At 42.8% G+C, this 21,845-nt stretch overlaps 1 protein-coding gene across 2 annotated transcripts in view; it reads left to right on the forward strand.

Annotated features, from left to right (window-relative positions):
• DCP2 (decapping mRNA 2) overlaps window positions 1-21,845 on the forward strand; it is a 94,164-nt gene that overhangs the window by 49,952 nt on the left and 22,367 nt on the right. For both annotated transcript variants that reach the window (XM_073624623.1, XM_073624624.1), the window contains exon 8: window positions 13,472-13,601. In XM_073624623.1, the coding sequence (XP_073480724.1) occupies window positions 13,472-13,601 (130 nt within the window). The remainder of the gene's footprint in view (window positions 1-13,471; window positions 13,602-21,845) is intronic.

Raw genomic sequence — 21,845 nt, forward strand, 5'->3', positions numbered from 1 at the left:
CTGCCCTTCGGGCCAGCCACAGGACCCTGGGTGTCCACAAAGGTGCTGGTCCCACCTCTAGCCAGGTTAAGTGCACAGGGCATAACAGTCGTAGTGTACCTAGACGATCTATTGCTAACAGATCAGTCGATGGCTCATTTGGAGCAAAGTGTACGCACTACAACCAATTATCTGGAAAGTTTGGTTTGGATTCTCAACCTAGAGAAACCTCCCTAATACCGCTAAAGAGGCTGGAGTACTTGGGTCTGATCATAGACACAGCCCAGGAAAGGGTTTTCTTGCCTCAGGCAAAGATCAACTCCATAAGAGAGCTGGTGCGGATTGTCAGGTCAAATGGCGATCCCTCCATTCGCCTTTGCATGAGGTTGCTAGGAACCATGATGGCTTCATTCGAAGCAGTTCCCTATGCCCAGTTTCATTCAAGACTATTGCAAAACAGTATCCTGTCTGCTTGGAACAAAACAATTCAAGCTTTAGACTTGCCAAAGCAGCTGCCCCCAAGAGTGTCCCAAAGCCTCACTTGGTGGTTACTAACCCAGAATCTGCTGAAAGGAAGATCATTCTGACCAGTCATCTGGAAAGTGGTAACGATGGATGCCAGCCTTTCAGGCTGGGGAGCAGTACTAGAAAAGACAACTGTCTAGGGACAGTGGTAAAGAACCTTGCCCATCGATACCCTAGAGATTCGGGCAGTGGGTCTGGCTCTAAAGGCCTGCACTTTCCGGTTACAGGATTGTCCTGTCAGGATTCAATCCGACAATGTCACAGCTGTGGCCTATATCGATCAAAAAGGGGGCACCAAAATTCTCTCAGCGCAGAGAGAGGTGAACCATATTCTTGGCAGAAAGGAATGTTCCGTGCCTATCGGCAGTCTTCATTCCGGGAGTAGAGAATTGGCAGGCGGACTACTGGAGTCGCCAGCAGTTATTCCCAGGGGAATGGTCTCTTCACCCCGACATATTTCGGGCTGTTTGCCAAAGATGGGGGACTCCGGACGTAGATCTCGTAGCGTCCAGGTTCAACATGAAGTTAGTCAACTTTGTGGCCAGAACTAGAGATCCACTCACATGCGGAATGGATGCGTTGGTGACCCCATGGGATCAGTTCTCACTGATCTATGCATTCCCCCCCTATTCAGTTGCTGCCTCGACTTCTTTGCAGGATCAAGCTGGAAAGAAAGCTGGTAATTCTGGTGGTACCAGCATGGCACAGAAGGTCATGGTATGCAGAAATTGTAAAGATGGCAGTGGCGGGCTCATGGTCCCTCCCACTATGACCCGATCTGCTCTCACAGGAACTGATATTCCATCCTTCCTTACGGTCTCTAAATTTAACGGCTTGGCTATTCCCCTAGTCCTGACAAGGAAGCTGGTATTTTTGGTTGCTATATCCTCAGCAAGGAGGGTTTCGGAATTTGCTGCTCTTTCTTGTAAAGAGCCATGTTTGATTTTTCATGAGGACAGAGTGGTGTTATGCCCTCATCCAGACTTTTTGCCAAAAGTGGTTTCAGGTTTTCACCTGAACCAAGATATTGTCCTGCCATCGTTTTTTCCAAAACCATGTTCCAGGGAAGAAAAGTCACATTGTCTTGATGTAGTGAGAGCAGTGAAAATCTATTTAAAGACAACTGCTCAGATTCGTAAGATGGATGTCTTATTTATTCTGCCAGAGGGTCCTAAGAAAGGGCAGACAGCGTCAAAATCCACTGTCGCTAAATGGATTCGGCAAGTGATAATTCAAACTTATGATTTAAGGGGTAAGATTCCCCCTTTTCAAGTTAAGGCGCACTCTACTAGGGTGGTTGGTGCTTCTTGGGCAGTGCGTTATTGGGCCTCCATGGCTCAGATCTGTAAGGCTGCAACTTGGTCTTCAGTGCATACATTCACAAAATTTATCAGCTGGATGTGAGGCTCGATTCACACCTATGCATGTTGCTTTTGAGCGTTTTTGGAGGTTTTTTTTTCATGCTTGCCACGTTTTTGAGCCGCGTTTTTGCCGCGTTTTTGCCGCGTTTTTGCCGCGTTTTGCGTTTTTTTTTTTTTTTTTTTTTTTTTTTTCATTTTTTTTTTACAGTCTTAAAAAAAAAATTACAAAAAAAAAAAAAAAATAAAAAAAATAAAAAACAAAAAACGGCAAAAACGCATTAAAAACGCTGCAAAAACGCAGCACTTGCGTTTTTGATGCTTGTCCATTGAAAACCATTACATGCAAAACGCTGCTTTTTGCATGAAAAAAAGTCCCCGACCCTTTCCAAAAACGCTGAGATACAAAAAAGCATTGATGTGAACATGTTCCATAGGAACCCATATTAAAAAATTCCCGTGCATTTCTGCAAAATGCAAAATGCATCAAAAAACGCGCTAGTGTGAATGGGGCCTAAGGAAGTATGAGGACATTGCCTTCGGGCGCAGTGTGCTGCAGGCAGCAGTATAGATCCTCAAGTCGGGGGGTACCCTCCGGGATGTGTCTCACTCACCTCAAGTAGCATTGCTATGGGACGTACCATTTAGGAATTACTTAAGGCTCTGTGTCCCATGAAGTACGATGGAGAAAATAGGATTTTTATAACAGCTTGCCTGTAAAATCCCTTTCTTGGAGTACATCATGGGACACAGAGGTCCCTCCCCTCTGTTTCGGGATTTAAGTATATTGCTTTGCTACAAAAACTGATGTGCTCCTGGAAGGAGGAGGGGTTATATAGGGAGTGAACTTCCTTGATTTTGTATAGCCAGTATCAACACCTGAAGGTGGCCTATAACCCATTAAGTAATTACTTAAGGCTCTGTGTCCCATGATGCACTCCAAGAAAAGGGTTTTACAGGTAAGCTGTTATAAAAATCCTATTTTTTCATTACAAAATGACTTTTCATTGTGAAAAACGATTGATAAGACATGTTTACAGAGTACTGGCTGTACTCTCCTGTGGCCAGAATGGCCTTCTAGCTTAATTGTTGGCATGCTGACTTATCAGCATATGTAAACACACAATGCTATATAAAATGGAAGAAGTGCACAATACAAATATGACTTCAACATGGCTGAACTACTTTTCAAATCACTAATAAATATATATATATATATATATATATATATATATATATATATATATATCCCATACAATTAAAGTAGTTGAACAAATAATATTCTAGACTGTAATTCCAATAGGGAAACAAATCAAACACAGAGATTTCTTAAATTTAATCATTTTTGCAGTGTCTGGTGTGGATCCAAGTGACCTTTTCCTTCAAATTTTGTACAACTGTACATGAAATAATGAAATAGATGCTGTATTGAGTCTTCAAACATTTCCTTATATATAAATGTCTCTTAACAATCCACAAGTCACCTGGCTTTAGTTTTAGATCCTTCCAAACTTAGGATTTGGAATTTGGGAGAAAACCCATAAATTAGTTTGTCAAAAACCTTAAAAGATCAGCAACATTCTCTGTGAGATCTGAATGGAGGACTTCAGCTGCTGAGACAAAATATAAGCAAGTAACACATTCCCAAACAAAATATCATAGGGAGAGAGTCCAATACCCCCTTAGGGGCTTGATAAAATGCAAGAAAACATTCAGGCAAAAGTTTTCTAGTTTCTTACTCTTTTATAAAAACGATTTCCTCTGTTACTCTCTGTAGATTCTGGCACTCTGTACTTACAAACTACTTCTGATAACACTTTTTACAATGGCCTTTGCAGTAGCATTTGCCACTGGACATTCAGAAAACATGACCATACAGACAAAATGCATACTTGTAATATCCTGACTTGGACATCTGGATATTTCTTTTTGTAATCTCTGGAAGGGATGTTCAGCTATACTTTAACTTGGCAGCCTGATGCTGAATATTTTTAGGTAAGAGATCTGGCTTTTTTCAGTTAGCAGCTCTGAATAACCGCAACATTTTATGTTACCGAGAGAGAGGAAGAGAGAGTGAAATACTAATTGAGAAGATTTGCCTTGCCTGTATCCAACAGGAAATGAGAGGAAGTCTCTCCAGAGTGAGGAGAACCCCTCACTTAGTTGTCGCTAGAACAGGTGTTCCCATTGGAAGATTGCCCCTCATTTTCTGTTCTGGTTACAGGTTCCCTTTCTCTTACCTCAATTTTCTAGCAACAATGATCACAGGACAATAAGGGAGGGTGAATCTCCCCCAGGCTCAGACTGCAGTAAATTACATATAGGGGTCTAAACTTTTTTTTTTTTGGCTTCAGATATACTTTCATTGAAAACCATATATGTACAAAAATACAGATTGTGCAACTCTTGTTTTCTGAACAATCTTTTAGGAGTTTAAATGAATAACTAGATAAACACCAGCTTACCCTCTCCAGCAGATGGCATTGGCATGCATTCAAGCATAACCATCTGTTGATGCTATGTTGTTGATAAATCAGGCATTTACTTTGCATTGCATATCACTAATGCAGCACTCGCACCACAAATGTATAAAATAAATAATACCATAATTGTGCGCTCTGATAAAAAATAAATCAAGTCTTGTCATTGTGCATTAATACAACCCAAAGTAAATAACCATAATACGCCATAATTACAAGGGACCTTAAACACCATATTCTGCATGGAGTTAATAAAAATAGTACATATGCCATTAAAAAATATAAAAGTCCATCATTTTCGATTTACCTTTTAATAGGGAGAGAAACAAAGGTGTCTTTCAAACACATGGTGCACAATGTCCATACAAGTGCTGAAGTAATATTATTATTATTTGTTGGACATAATCATGCTTTTTACCACTCCTAGGATTACCCAGTGGCCACTTACACTCAACCATAAGAAGACTCCTTAGTAATAAAATGGTCTAAATGTGCTTGTTTTCAGCAGCGGTACAGATCTCCCCCTTCCTTCTCTGTGTATCCCTAATTTTCAGACGTGCATTAAAAGAGAAGAGGCTCATCACGTAAAAATCATAATTATTAAAACCAATCAAATAAATAATACGCTTACTAGCTGCTTCAGCACTAGGTATTTGATAGTATACAGATATTCAAAGCAGTTGCACTTCCTGCACTTCTGGCTTAAGTGCACCCGGCCCCTCGTCCAGTGTGTCATGACTAGGGGTCGACTGATTATCAGTATGGCCGAATATTGTGGGCCGATATCCACATTCTTAGAAGAATCTGTATCGGTAGCAAACTATACCGATATTGGTCTCCATGGGCCGCGGCCACCTTTTGGGGGCCTCAGAAGCCTGGAAGGTTTGCGCCGGTGCACTGCAGGCCCAGTGTGCAGGGGCACACAACGTCATTATGCCTCCGTACACTGGGCCTAAACGTTCTGAGTTTGACAGTGAGTCCTGCCCTCCCTCGCCTCCTCACTGCAGTGCACGCTACGAGAAGAGTCGGTCGGACACGCCGGCCAGCGGAAACCCACCCATAGCAAGGTGCCAGGCCAGCCAGCATCCACCCACAGCAAGAGACCAGCCAGCCGCCACCCACAGCAAAGAGCCAGGCCAGCTACCACCCACCCACCCACAGCAAGGAGCCAGGCCAGCCACCACCCACCCACAGCAAGGTGCCAGGCCAGCCAGCAGCCATTTACCCACAGCAGGGTACCAGCCAGCAAGCCCACCCGCAGCAGGGCCGCCGGCCAGCAAGCCCACCCGCAGCAGGGCCGCCGGCCAGCAAGCCCACCCGCAGCAGGGCCGCCGGCCAGCAAGCCCACCCACCCACAGTAGGGCGCCATCTATCCAGCCACCCACCCAGAGCAGGGTGCCAGCCATTTTCAACCTTATCTGTACGCTTTCAAGTTTCAAAGCAGATGGATGCAGAGAAAAAAAGTAAAAGTGTGGTCTGGGATTATTTCTCGTCTCCTCAACCATCCCCAGGAAAGCAGCAGTGTGCAACACATGCACAATGTGAGCATGGGATCAACAACTGCAAAAAACAAAAATGTATAAAATCTTTGGGCCCATCTAAGAGTTCATCATGTTGAATTATATGATGAAGCACAGAGAAAACAAACTGAATCACAAAGTGAAATACCACTATCCCAGACAACAATAAAAGATATGTTTCAGAAAAAAAGCTAAGTGGCTAAATTGGGGTGGAAGATCCCAACTGCTGGGCAAAGCAATCTCAGAGATGACGTTTACTGATAACCAGCCATTTACAATGGTATCTGACTCTGGATTTAAGCTGATGTCCATAGCTGAGCCAAGGTACCCACTGAAGAGTGAAAAGTATTACCGAACCGAAATGCTGGGAAAGATTCACCAAAAGGTACTTGAAAAAGTAAAGGCTATGCTGCAACCAGAGAATGCTGGCAACTCGCTCTCATTCACGACTGACTGCTAGTCAGGACCAACAGGGTCACTAATGAGTCTTACATGCCACTTCATTGACAGCAGATGAACAAAAAGGCAATTGGTGTTTAATACAAAAATTATGCAAGGATCCCACACTGGGGAGTACATTAGGAAAATGTTTCTAGGCATGCTTGAAGACTGGGGAATAAAAGACAGAGTGATGCTTGTGCTTCGACACAGCGGAGCAAACATGGTGAAAGGAATGAGGCTTGCTGAAGTGTCGGACCTCAGTTGCATGGCACACACCCTGCAGCTTGTGGTAAATGATGGTCTGCCAAGTCAGAACTTTGATATAATTGGCATGCTGAAAAGTTGCGCAGACCATTTTCATCATTCAGTCCTTGCCAAGCAGCGACTGAGGTGCATTTAGGCAGACCTTGCCCTACCCAAAAACAACTTAATTCAGGTTGTTCCAACATGATGGAACTCAACACTTCACATGCTGCAAAGAATGCTGGAACAGAAGTCAGCTGTGAGCATCTATTCAGGTGAACATTCCTCCCCATAAAGGAAGTGACACTAGAGGTGAGTCATTATGACTCATCTGTCATCCCATGTGTGAGAGTGCTGAAGATGCTTCTTCAAGAGAATGAAGTACCCAACATACATGGCATTAAAACATTCAGGCAGGTCATGAGGGACAGCCTCACCAAACGCTTTAAGAAGCATGAAGAGAATAAAAATGTTGTGCTGGCATGTATTTTGGATCCTCGATACAAGAATCATGCTTTCTCTTCTGATGTTGTATTGGCCAAGGCAAAACAATGGCTGACAGAAGATCTTCAACACGAGGTGCAGGAGGTTCCTGCAGAAAGGTCAAGTCAGGAAGAGCATGTTGGTAATCTGGAAGAGCAGGATGCTGCAAAAACAGACATCAAAAAAGACAACAAGCAGAAGAGGATCTTCATGGTCGAATCAATGCCATGTTCAGTATTTTATTGTGGCCTCATGCGGAGGATTCTTCTGAATCGACATCAGTAATCAGCCTGGATGATGAACTTCATCTCTATTTGAAGGAACCAGTAATTGATAGAAGTGATGATCCTCTTCAGTAGTGTAAAGAATATGATGCACGCTACAAAAGACTTGCCTCTCATGCTAGAAGATACCTTTCTGCTTCTCCTTCCTCTGTACCAAGTGAGCGTGTTTTTAGTGAAGTGGCAGCAATATATGAAAAAAACAGAACCCCTTTTAACCACTTTAAGACCGAGCCTATTTTTCAAACTTGTTTACAAGTTAAAATCTGTTTTTTGCCAGAAAATTACTCAGAACCCCACTTATTATAATTATATATATTTTTTCCAACACCCTAGAGAATAAAAATGGCGGTTGTTGCAATACTTTTTGTCACACCGTATTTCCGTAGCTGTCTTACAAGCGCACTTTTTTGGAAAAAAGTCACTCCTTTTTAAATTAAAAAAATAAGACCGTAAAGTTAGCCCAATTTTTTTTTTTATATTGTGAAACATGTTACGTCGAGTAAATTGACACCCAACATGTCACTCTTCAAAGTTGTGCCTGCTCGTGGAATGGCGACAAACTTTTACCCTTAGAAATTTCCATATGCGACGTTTAAAAAAATTATGCAGGTTGCATGTTTTGAGTTACAGAGGAGGTCTAGGGCTAGAATTATTGCTCTCGCTCTGCCGATCGCAATGATACCTCATGTGACTCACGTAGGCATTCGCTTGGTAGGACGGGGCGCATTAAAAAAAAAAAAAAATATATATATTTTTACTTTTTCTATTTTTAATTTTTACACTGTTCTTTTGAAAAAAAAAATGGTCTCACTTTTATTCCTATTACAAGGAATGTAAACATCCCTTGTAATAGAAAAAAAGCTTGACAGGACCTCTTAAATATGAGATCTGGGGTCAAAAAGACCTCAGATTTCATATTTTACACTAAAATGCAATTACCGTATATACTCGAGTATAAGTTGTTCCGAGTATAAGTCAAGGCCCTAATTTACCACAAAAAATGGGAAAAACTTATTGACCCAAGTATAAGACGAGGGTGAGAAATGCAGCAGCTACTGCAAGTGGAAAAAGAGGGTCCGCAATGCCCATCTGCAGCTGTATACCTCCCTGTGTCCTTTGCATGTATCATGTGTCCTTTGCATGTATCATGTGTCCTTTGCATGTATCATGTGTCCTTTGCATGTATCATGTGTCCTTTGCATGTATCATGTGTCCTGTGCATATGTGTCATGTGTCCTGTGCATATGTGTCATGTGTCCTGTGCATATGTGTCATGTGTCCTGTGTATATGTGCATGTGTCCTGTGTATATGTGCATGTGTCCTGTGTATATGTACCTGTGTATATGTGCATGTGTATATGTACCTGTGTCCTGTGTATGTACCTGTGTGCATGTGTCTGTGTGTGCATCCTACCTGTGTCCTGTGCATCCTCCGTGCGCTGCTCTGCACCGATCAGCGTGTAGTATTCAGCCATTCACTGTTCAAAAGCCGCGGCTCCTCCTCGTCCAAAAAACTCCATTTCCCAGCAGTCAGCGGTTAGCCTATCATGGACATTCTCTCATCATCATACCACGGACGAGGATGAGAGAATGTCTGTGATAGGCTGTACACTGACTGCCTATCACAGACGAGGAGGCGCGGCTTTTGAACATTGAGAGCCGCTGCCGAGTCTATGCGGCACACGCTGGCCGCCGTCTGCCTGCATGACACGCTGATCATGCAGACAGACGGCGGTGACTCGTGTATAAGTCGAAGGGGGCACTTTCAGCCCCAAAAAAGGGGCTGAAAAATTTGACTTATACACGAGTATATACGGTAAAAAAAAGTAATTTGAGAAAAAAAATGTTGCTTTAAGAGCTATGGGCGGAAGTGATGTTTTGACACTGCTTCTGCCCTGCAAAGGTATAGAGACAGGTGGGGGGCCATCTTCCCCTCGCTCAACTCCATACCTAACAGGCAGAAGGAAGCAATTGCCTCCGGTAAGTGACGGAGGGCATCGAAGAACGGCAAGGGGGGGGTGTGCAGTGCAATGCAGTTTATACTTTTTCTCTGTTTTGGGAAGCCATTTAATAAGTTATTTTTCAAGCACTTTATTTTTCCCAGTTTACTTTTAGATCTTGTTCCATGGTGCAGACTGATGTCAGTTTTTTCCCCTCAGTTTTCATGCAGGTATGGTGTGAAGAACGAGCCCTTAATGTTTGAAATTTTAATAAACATTAAGGCCTCTTACACACGGGCGGCTGTCCTGCCGCTGTTAAAAACATGTTTTGTTATTTTAAAATTTCAAGACTTCAGGCACAGCATTCACTTGCAGTTGTACATTGCCATTAGCAGCGATTGCGTGCGTTTACCTGTGGTGGAACATTCTTGCCATTTCTGATGTGCTTCCTGTTGTTTTTCTTTCCTTGTTGCCGCTGCTATCCACAGTTAAAATAGTACACTGCGATTACCTGTGGTTATGTACAGATAGCTACGATAAATCGGTCCTGGACGCAGTCAAATTTATTTTTTCTAACCGCACAAAACCCCATGTAACCCAACCGTCGCTAAACGCAGTGTGTAAATGGGGCCATAGGACAGCATTGAGTTTAAGTGCGTTAGATAATTTCATCTATCCCCAGCTAAAAGCTGAATGCTATCCGCCCGTGTGAAAAGGGCCTAACATGTTTAGTTTATACCAGATTTGTGAAGAAAATTGTGTTAATTTTTCTAATCTTTAAATATACAAAATATCGGCACCTGATATCGGCTATCAACCTGTAAGGTGGCGTTGTATCATATCGGCCCTGAAAAAACAATATCAATCGATCCTTAGTCATGACGTTAGTGTTCTACCCCGCTCGATGTGTTTGGTCACAAAGACATCCTCAGGAACAGATCAGTTTGCATAGTCTGCATAGCAAAGAAAGGTTAGGCCATGAGGTATTTAAACGTTTCTAAGCTAGTTTTGTTTAACTCTTCATGGCTTCTCATGACACCTGACATTTTATTGGTTATCATTACATATTTGGAAGCAAATATATAGACTAGAGTACAATGAAACTGAGTGCTAAGGATTTGTATATCGATATTTTGTGATCATCTAGTATTATGACAACCATCAAAAGTTTGTATTTAAATTATTCCTTTAGATACTATTTAACGTGTGTGTGTGTGTGTGTGTGGTGTGTGTGTGTGTGTGTGTATGTATATGTATGTATGTGAGTGTATGTGTGTATGTATATATATAGGTGTGTGTGTATATGTATGTAATATATATATATATATATATATATATACATACATACATATACACACACACACACACACATATATATATATATATATATATATATATATATATATATATATATATATATATATATATATATATACACACATACACTCACACACATATATATATATACACACACACACACACACACACACACACACACACGTTAAATAGTATCTAAAGGAATAACAATTTAAATACAAACTTTTGATGGTTGTCATAATACTAGATGATCACAAAATATCGATATACAAATCCTTAGCACTCAGTTTCATTGTACTCTAGTCTATATATTTGCTTCCAAATATGTAATGATAACCAATAAAATGTCAGGTGTCATGAGAAGCCATGAAGAGTTAAACAAAACTAGCTTAGAAACGTTTAAATACCTCATGGCCTAACCTTTCTTTGCTATGCAGACTATGCAAACTGATCTGTTCCTGAGGATGTCTTTGTGACCAAACACATCAAGCGGGGTAGAACAGTAACGTCATGACTAAGGATCGATTGATATTGTTTTTTCAGGGCCGATATGATACAACGCCACCTTACAGGTTGATAGCCGATATCAGGTGCCGATATTTTGTATATTTAAAGATTAGAAAAATTAACACAATTTTCTTCACAAATCTGGTATAAACTAAACATGTTAGGCCCTTTTCACGCGGGCGGATAGCATTCAGCTTTTAGCTGGGGATAGATGAAATTATCTAAAAAAAATTATTATATATATATATATATATATAATATAAATATAATAATTTTTTTTTTTTTTGCGTTCCTCCTTATGTTGGGAGTATCTTAAAAAAAAATTGGTTAAAGAAAGATTAGATGTGTTGCTCATGGCAACCTATTTTCTTTTCATTAAAGTAAACCTGTTTTTTTTCTCATTATGTGCGAAGTAACACGTTTTTGTTTCCAAAATTGTTACAGAAGTATAGGGCATAGATCTACGAAATGAATAGAAAAGCATGATGGTACATTGTAGATGACAGGATACTTGCATCATAAACTTGGTAATGGAATTAAAATACAATCGGGGTACTGGTTGACAGGTATATAGAAGATACCAGTATATCCTGATGTTAGGTATGTCACATTAACTCCCGTTATTGGGTTCTATAACTTTATTGGGTTCTAAAAGCCATGGGGCAATTCTTTGTGAATAGTAGCAAAGTAGGTAGATTAAGAATGGTTAATGGAGGGATTGTCAGAGAGTGTGAAATTGGGATGGGAAGTGAGTGAGAATTTTGTTTTATAGAGGTAGTTTACTGGATACGATAGTTAGAAGAGGGCAGTAGAGGGGGGGGGGGGGGGACTGCTCACCACAAGGCCAACATCAGTAAGGAGGTGGATTCAGGATATCTGTGGCTCCATACAGAAATATTCTAGATTTGGTCCGTATAGTGATGTATCACATGCATAACATTCATTCTGCTATGACAGAGGAGGTGATTCAGGTGTGAGTGCCCCAGCAGCTGGTATTTTCCCCACTCTATCTAGCCCAGTGGTCTCAAAGTATCGGCCCGCTGGCCATTTGCGGCCCGCGGACTGGTTACCAATGGCCCGCAGGCAGGGCCGATCCTGGACTGGTTTGCACTGCACCCAGGCACCGCAAAGGGGGAGGCGCCGAAGAGCTTGATGTCTCTATCTCCTGTGTCCTTTCTGCTGCACGCTGCTGCAGCTCAGAGAGAGAACAGAGTGGAGGAAGGATCCGCCCACCTATGCATGGTGATGATCGACCAGAGCCCCGGATCCAGGGTCCTGCTGCCACCTCAGGGTGGGAGATTGTGTTCTTCTCTGGGTGCCCTGTCACTAGGCCTGTGTTGAAGCCAGGAGCTGACAGGAGAAGAGGTGAGTGAGCCATCACACTGAGGCAAGTCTTAGTGGGATGACTGGGGTAGAAATTTGTGTGTGGGGGCTATTTTTGTGCAGTGTGGTGGCTAATGCTGAGTTTAATAATGCATTTGCTGACATCAGTGCTAGGGGTTAATAATGCGTTTGCTGACATCAGTGCTAGGGGTTAATAATGCGTTAGCTGACACCAGTGCTGGGTTTAAAAATGCGTTAGCTGACACCAGTGCTGGGTTTAAAAATGCGTTTGCTGACATCAGTGCTGGGTTTAAAAATGCGTTTGCTGACATCAGTGCAGGGTTTAATGCGTTTGCTGACACCAGTGCTAGGGGTTAATGATGTGTTTGCTGACATCAGTGCTGGGTCTAATAATGCGTTTGCTGACATCAGTGCTGGGTCTAATAATGCGTTTGCTGATATCAGTGCTGGGTTTAATAATGCGTTTGCTGACACCAGTGCTGGGTTTAATAATGCGTTTGCTGACATCAGTGCTATGAGTTAATAATTCGTTTGCGGCCCCCATGGGATATGAAAACTTGTCAGGTGGCCCTCAAGTAATTTGAGTTTGAGACCCCTGATCTAGCCAGACTGTCTGCGAAATACCCAGGGCAAATGGGTATGGAGGAACATATGCGATACCCTCCTGCCTCCTTACAACACCGCACCCAATCATCAAGCCTTTTTGGAGTTTGCACAGGCAAAATTTTCACAGGGATCTTACGTAGGCATATTGGTGCAGAGAGAAAGCTCCTCCAGAATAGCTTAGCTCGCATACAAATTTGATTTGTTCGCTCCATACCCCATTGTTTAGGGTTCCAGAGTGTCCATGTGATGAGAGAATGCTCGGACAAAAGTTTTGTACGATAATCTGTTCTTGTGTGCAAAAAATGTTCTGTGACTGCAAAATCAAAGTTGGCCCATAGAGGGTTATTGTGGTCACATGTTACCATACATTTAGTTTGCGCTTATATAGTGCATATATAAATACATTTATGTTTGTTTTGTTTTTTGTTTTGTTTTTTTTTACAGACCCAAAATGCGTTGTATGCCTCAGTTTTCTGAGCCTGCTCATGCTGAACAGTGGACAAAGCCCAAGGTACTACAAAAGCCATACAGTCATTTCAGTCCAGCAGAAATGTCAGAAATTCTAAAGATGAAGGTGATTTTCTTTGACCTTTCTAATGCATTTTAGTACAGTGATTACAAAATCTGCACCATTGTTTACTAAACTGACACGCTAAATTACCTACTCCTACGTGTGAATTTCTAGTGCTAGAAGAAAGATCATTTAAAGCGTAACTCCACTTTTGTTGCTAAATAAACATTCCCCTCTGGGTGATCTTCTATGTACATTATAACATTTAAAATTTTAACAAACTTTGTTAGATTCCTACCTTTTATTATTCTGAAGTAATCCCTGTTTCTTCCTCTGTGCCTCTTTGCTCAGTGAGTCTAATCGGAGTGGTTTCATAATTATCAGTCAGCTGCTGCAGAATCAGGGCTCTAATAAGGAAAGTTGCAGGGTTTGAATCCCTTTAGACATTATTTCCTTTTAGGAGTATCTTACCAAAAATTAAATTTTTTTATTGTACATCACGGGACACAGAGCCAACCATAATAATGACTATATGGTTTATATGCCACCTACTAGTGGATGAACACTGGCAGATAGTCAAACAGGAAGTCCTCCCCTATATGACTCCTCCTACGCAGGAAGGACCTCAGTTGTTTTTTTCCGCCAGTGTCTGTAAGGTGGAAATGGTCACTGATGTGCTGTTTAAAACAAGCTCTTTGTACCTATAAGGGGTATGGGCTGCTGTTTCTCCTCCAGCCACTAGAGGGCGCAGGGGCCTATTTCTATATAGGCAGGAAGTGGAGGGGTGGCCATGTTTGCCATGGGCAGGGCCTCTTTTGATGTAACAGCAGAGGGGAGGTGAGACATGTGCATCTCACGAAATAGAGTGTCATTAGAATGAGTATATAGTCAGCGTCATCAAAATGCTGATGTCATCCATGTCTACGTCAGAGCAGAATTAGTCTACAGTGTCGCTTTCGTAGAGGGCTTGTCCCTCGTTAGAGAAGACAAACATGTTCCAAAGTGTTCATGTTGTAGTGTAGCTTTTGTGTTGGTGGCGTGCCGTAAGGATAAGATCCTCCATTTTTTTTTTTTTTTTTTTTTTTTTTTTAATTTCTTCTATTTTTTTGAGCCACAGACCTATAGTTGGAGGTAGTGTAAATTTCCAGCATAGAGGAATTCACGTCTTGGCGAATGATTGTTTTTTTTTTTTTTTTGTTTTTTTTTCCTTGTAAATTTTCCCTGGAGTATTGGAGGCATGAAGTAGGAAGAAGGCCGGATCATCAGGGATGGGACATTCAGTAAATTTTTGGGCCATGTGGCGGATTGCCTTACAAAACTGCTTGAGTTTGGGACTGGCCCAAAAGATGTGGAGAACTGTTCAGTGATCCGAGGATGAGCGAAAGAACTTCTGTAGCTTTGCAGGTGTATTGTACCATCTGGTTAGAATTTTAAAATTGTTTTTCTGTATTCTCGTACAGTTGGAGGATTTATATGTGAATTGGATGATATGTTGTCTGTGATGTAGGGCAAACGTACGCTTTAGGTCTTTCCCCCACGCATTAAGACATTGCAGTTGATTGTCTGGGGGCGTAATCAGCAGTTGGTAAGTGGCTGATAGGACATGAGGCATAGTGCCCTCATCCGAGCTGTATGTTTCGAAAGTGGCAAGAGTTTGACAAAAGTTTTCCGGGGGTGGCAAAGATTTGAGAAAATGGTTGATTTGGAGAGCCCTTCAGAAGTCCAACCGATAGGAACCGTCAGGGTATGTGACATCAGACGTTGATGGCCGATGCCTATTGATGAGGAAGTGAGACGCTTGGTATAGTAGCGGGAAGAATTTTATTCTGCAAAACAGGCAATTTATCATCTCTGAAATGCGTTTCTTGCACAAAAGCGACATCCGGACGTAAGTCTTGTAAGAGCATTCGTCTCTTTTCAGGGGCATTAAGTCCTTTTGTTTTCAGTGAGAGCACATTGATCTTCTCCATGATCACAGAGTAAGTGGGGTAGGGGTAGAGGTGGATGTGGGGAAAGGGGATGTTGGGGGGGGGGGGGAAGAGATGTTAAGAAAAAGGGGAAAGAGCATAAGAAATTAAGAATGCAGTAGAGAGGGAATACCCAGTACAAAGATATTGACATAAAAGGAGAGCACAGAATTGGGCTGTCTCTAGAAAGCGTAGCCCGAAGGTATTAAAACGGTAGCAAAATACTGCTAATATGCTCACCAGTATTAAACTGGGAATCGAGCGCTGGCCTAAGTGGGAGTGTGGTTAGAGCTTGGAAGAGACTCACCGGCCACCCCTGACCACCTGAACTATATTGGTTTTTGATCATAGAAAAAAAAAAATCAATTTGAGTTAACTTGCTTGCATGTGTTACTATAAAACTTTTTTTTTGCGTCAACACAGGTTGAAATGAATATATATACATATATATATATACTGGTCCCAGTAACAAAGAACGGATTCTAAGATTGTGTGTTGCAGAGAACTGTCTGGAAGTGGCAGGAGCAAAAACCACAGGGCCAGATGAATCCCAGCTGACCCTGGTGGAATAGTCCATCTTTCTACAGAAAGGGGAGGAGTCCACTCCCTCTCCCTCCCGAAGGAGACAAAGTTGACACTTCCACTCCAGAGAAGCACTGTCCCCAGTCATCAGAGTGTGGTGTGTTCTACATAGGGGACCTTGGATAGGCAAAGGAGCTACATGAATAGCAACTGTCACCCAAGTAGAAGTGTACCTGTCACCTATATATATAGAATTATGTGCTAGAGATATATATATATATATATATATCTCTAGCACATAATCCAAAAACATTAAGGCTTTAAGTCCTTGAAACATGTCTCCTGTGGACAGGCTTATGGGGTGCCCCGGGTCATGTATAGGCCTGAGCGACTTGTCGGGCGTGGGATGATCAGGAGCCAGTTCGGTACGTGCACAGGATCCGTATCCAAGAGATTGAACAGAGCTTGCAGATCTTTCGGGGTGCGTAGTGTAAGGGATGCCAGGGCTTTCCGGACCGCCAGTGGATATCTCCATCAGTAAGTGCAGTTGTGTTGCCTGGCCAAATCTAGAATCGGTGGCAGGAGGGCTCTCCTTTGCAGTGTCGCTCTAGAGAGATCCGGGAGGATCTTGACAGTGTCTCAGTCAAATTCCACCGTCCAAGTTCCCAGGCTTTGCGGAGGATAAGTTCCTTCTGTGAGTCGCGGTGCAATCTGCAGAGGTCGTCTCGGGGTCTGTCAGGATCCGACGATCTAGGCCCGAGGGCCCTATGGACCCAATTCAGCTCCATAGATGTTGGGGGAACTTCCAGAACACCTTATGGAAGATGGCGATAACGGTCGCTGCTAGATCTTCCAACCTGGTAGCCTACGGGAGGCCCCGCAGCCACAGGTTGTTACACCAGGTGAATTTGCATGTCCACGGCCACGTCAGCATGGGATGTCTGGGAACGCTCCAGGACTGTTACCCGGTGTTCTAGAGTGGAAAGCAAGGCCTCACCAGAATCCATTCGTTCGGAGAGTGAGTACACCTCTGCTTTGACTTCCTGCATATCGCAACTGTGTGCTTTCTCTATACGTAATATTAAAGCCTCAATGTCTGACTTTGTAGGGATAGCCTGCAGCATTGCACAGATATCCTCGTCCGTGCAGCCGGAGCTGAAGCTGTGCGAGGGTTCAGCCACATCTGGGCGGAAGGCCGCTGGTGTCTCCGTAATGGAGTCCAGTTCTGTAGAGGGAGTAGGAGAGGCAGGGTAGGGCTTGTATGGTGCAGTCATCCATAGGGGGTCCATGTGGAGCTGCTACAATGGCGCCTGGTGAGGCGCGTTGCGGGTGTTGCGCTGGATTTCTCCTTTAGGAGTATAGGGACGATTCACTCGAGACGCTGATCTGGTCCTATATCGTTTAGCCAATAACATGCTGTTGAAACAAGGATTAAAGTCTGCTGTTTCATAGAGGTACGCAGAGGGAATCCAAGAGCTCACAAACAACAAGTCTTCACTTGGCCATTTCTAGACCACGCCTCAGCTGCCATGTTTTCATAGGAACTGCATAAATAGGTGCTCAGTTGCATTAAACTACATATATAAGGGCTTATTTACAGTAAACTGTATACATATGTGCTTATTTGCCTAGGACTACATACAGATCTGTTTTTTTGCCTAGGACTATATACATATGTGCTTATTTGCCTAGGATTACATACATATGTGCTTATTTGTCTAGGGATACATACACATGTGCTTATTGCCTTGAACTGCATACATTGATGCATGAATGGCAAGAATACTTGTATACCTGCATGTTTGCATACCTGGGTACCTGCATACTTGCATACCTACGGGTTTGTATAGCGGTAGACCAAAATTGTCTAGGCTTGCATCCTTGTGGAACTGTGTATTAGTTTGTCTAATACAGTCACTTTATTATGTATCTGTTAGACTAGCTAAATGACTTAGAAGGGTGAGGCAGGTACATCAACCTCAGGTTCAGTGGTCTGGCAATGTTCATGTCTCCTGTTGGACCGATTGCATCAGGGTGATCTGAGCCACTGTGGCTCCTGATCTCGGATCAAGCCTGGTTAGTACTTGTATGAGAGACTGCCCAGGTTTCCCTGCTAAGTGAGGGAGGCATCTGAGGTTGCTGTGTTTGAGAGTATCTCAGACCATAAGATTTTAGAGCAGTCTCTGAGGTGGTCCGCGCCTTTATTGTAAAACAATTAATTGTAGCAGCTTCAAAACTGAGGTCTATCTCAATCTGCTGGGCATCCTTCTGTTTCAGATAGGCTCGGTCTGTTCAATGATGACCTCTCGGCAAGAGGTAGATTGCGGGGCCCATAATCATCAGGAAACACACAGCATCATGTGCCGGGTTGTTTCAGGCTCATCAAAGATTCTGTAATTGCAGTGGAAAGTCATCTGTTTTCTTTTTTGTGACCATCCTTCGGGCTGGTCACAGCTTCTGAGGTTCACAAAGCTCCTAGCTCCGATGCTGGACTTGCTATGCAGGGGGTCGCAGGGGGTGTCAATCTCAGTACCCCTCAATAACCTTTGCTCAGGAAGCAGTTGGTCCAGATTTTCCTTCGCTACATTTTGCAGTATGAAGCTGTATCATGGTCAAAGGACATTCCTTATGTACAGTCCTGCTCCAGGTCTTGGTAGAGGATCATTCTCTCTGTCTGGAACTTGAAGATCCAGGCATTGGATTGCAGGAGGGCTCTATTCCCGGGGTGTTGCACAGCTAACGATTGGTGGTTCAGAATCTAGAAAGGTTGAATTCTTCCTTTCAGGTATTGGAAGATAATAACCACTGATGTCAGTTTCTCCATTTTTGGTTTGAGGGTGGCTACAGTTCAGTGGACTTGGTCTCCAGAGGAGAGTATATTGCCCATAAATATCTTGGAGCTTTTGGCCAGTGTGCCTTGTTCTGGATTTAGGTACAAACCAGTTGTAGGTTCTATCTGGAAAAGCCTCTGCAGGGGCATGTATATCAACCACCAAGGTGGCACCAGGAATGATGCGGCCCTGGGAGGTGAACCATATTCTGTCTGGGACAGCACAAGTGCTGGCTCTATCATTGGTGCCAGGTATAGAATAGTGGCAGGGGGAACTCTGCGGGTAAATCTACTAGATTCCAAATTCTACAACAAGTTGGGACAGGTTGTGTCCGGAACGAGGGATGCACTGGTAACGCCTTAGGGACCAGTTCTCCCTTATTTGACGCTTTCCTCCGTTTTGACTTCTGCCACATCTTTTGTGAAGAATCTGGAAGGGGGTAACACTGATAATAGTGTTAGCCGAATTTGCCCAGGAGGGTTTGATACAATGACATAGCGAGTCTTGCGGGGATCGCTTCTTTGACACTCCCAGTCCAGCGGGACCTAATGGTCTTGAGTTCTGTATCTCAGCACTGTTGAGCCCCTGGAAGCCAGCTTCGGGGAATTTCAATGACAGGACCTGGAAATATTTTTTTGCCTGAGGTGAAGCCAGGAAGTGTCACCCGCAGAAATATGTGAGTGGGAGATTTTCTTTTTCTTTCCCCAATTGGTAGGGGAAAGGAGATTGGCCTTAAGTACTGTTAAGGGTCAGAGTTCGTCCCTATCAATTTTTTTCCAGAGGCTGTTGTTTCTCACTCCTTGATTCATACTTCAATCGGCGGGTAATGTAGACAGTCCCGCCTGTCAGGCCACTCCTGTGTCCTTGGGACTTGAATTTGATCTGGTCTGGCCTTGCAGAGGTCACTTTTTTTAACCAGTCGGGAGATTTTGTTGGTCCTTTATCTCAGAAGGTGGCTTTTTTGGTGGCCATCACTTCACTAGGAGTGTCAGAGTTGGCGGCTCTTGTATGCAAGGAGCCGTTCTTCGTCTCACATCATGAGGTGATGTTGTGTCCTCATCCATTTTTTTTATCTAGAGTGGTGTCTAGTTTTTCAGTTGAATCAAGACAATGTCTTGCCTTATTTTGTGATCCTCAGTTGGCAGGAGTAAGATCACTGCATACTCTGGAGGTATTTTAGGCAGTCAGAATTACTTGAATTGTCAGCGCAGCTCAGGAATCCTGGTTTGTGCTGCCGGTAGAGCCCAGGATGGACAGGAGGCATACAAGTTAACTATTAGGATTTTAAGGCCATTACATGGTCTTTTGTTCATACATTCACAGAATTTTACTAGATGGATATCAAAACCACAGAGGATACTGCTTTGGCCACAGTATGTTTTGGGAGGCAGAAGAAGTCCTCAGGTGGCAGTTTCTGTGATTGTTTCTCTCCCCTCAAGTGCATTGCTTTAGGACATCCTGTATAGTCATTATTATGGTTGCTCTGTGTCCTGTGATGTACGATAAAGAAAATAGGATTTTTTCGTCATACCTGTAAAATCCTTTTCTTGGAGTACATCAAGGGACACACAGGTCCCTCCCATCTTTTTTGGGATATTCATTGCTTTGCTACAAAACTGAGCTGCTTCTGTGTAGGAGGGGTTATATAGCGGAGGACTTCCTTTTTGACTCTCTACCAGTGTCCATCCACCTGTAGGTGGCATATAACCCATATAGTCATTATTATGGTTGCTCAGTGTCTCGTGATGTACTCCAAGAAAAGGATTTTACAGGTAAGTATGACGAAAAAAATCCTATCTTCTGTTGCAGGGGATGCCAAAAATCTGACTTGTATCTTAGTGTAGACATCTGGGGAAATCAGTGAGGCAATCACACAAGCAGGAAATTATTTTTCTGGGGAGCGTTTTGTACACATTCTGTACACATTCTGTGTACAGGACACCTACAGGTAGCCATATTGCATTGCACTTTACAGAAAATTACAGAGCTTCAGATTGAAAAGGAAAGGTAATTTTTAATAACATCCAATTACAATATGACTTGTGTCACAATTATATATGCTATATTATTATTTTTTTTTTATTTGCTAAAATATTTGTAGATAGAAGACTGTTGAATAGTTTGAAGTGATACCCTTTATTGGCTAACTTGGCAGAACTAGACATATATATATATATATATATATATATATATATATATATATATATATATATATATATATATATATTATAATGTGGGAACGGAAAGTATTCAGACCCCCTTAAATTTTTCACTCTTTGTTATATTGCAGCCATTTGCTAAAATCATTTAAGTTCATTTTTTTCCTCATTAATGTACACACAGCACCCCATATTGACAGAAGAACACAGAATTGTTGACATTTTTGCAGATTTATTAAAAAAGAAAAACTGAAATATCACATGGTCCTAAGTATTCAGACCCCTTTGCTCAGTATTTAGTAGATGCACCCTTTTGATCTAATACAGCCATGAGTCTTTTTGGGAAAGATGCAAGTTTTTCACACCTGGATTTGGGGATCCGCTGCCATTCCTCCTTGCAGATCCTCTCCAGTTCTGTCAGGATGGATGGTAAACGTTGGTGGACAGCCATTTTTAGGTCTCTCCGGAGATGCTCAATTGGGTTTAAGTCAGGGCTCTGGCTGGGCCATTCAAGAACAGTCACGGAGTTGTTGTGAAGCCACTCCTTTGTCATTTTAGCTGTGTGCTTAGGGTCATTGTCTTGTTAGAAGGTAAACCTTTGGCCCAGTCTGAGGTCCTGAGCACTCTGGAGAAGGTTTTCATCCAGGATATCCCTGTACTTGGCCGCATTCATCTTTCCCTCGATTGCAACCAGTCATCCTGTCCCTGCAGCTAAAAAACACCCGCACAGCATCATGCTGCCACCACCATGCTTCACTTTTGGGACTGTATTGGACAGGTGATGAGCAGTGCCTGGTTTTCTCCACACATCTCGCTTAGAATTGAGGC

The sequence above is a fragment of the Aquarana catesbeiana genome, linkage group LG01, assembly GCF_042186555.1.
Source record: "Aquarana catesbeiana isolate 2022-GZ linkage group LG01, ASM4218655v1, whole genome shotgun sequence".
Taxonomy (NCBI): Eukaryota; Metazoa; Chordata; class Amphibia; order Anura; family Ranidae; genus Aquarana; species Aquarana catesbeiana.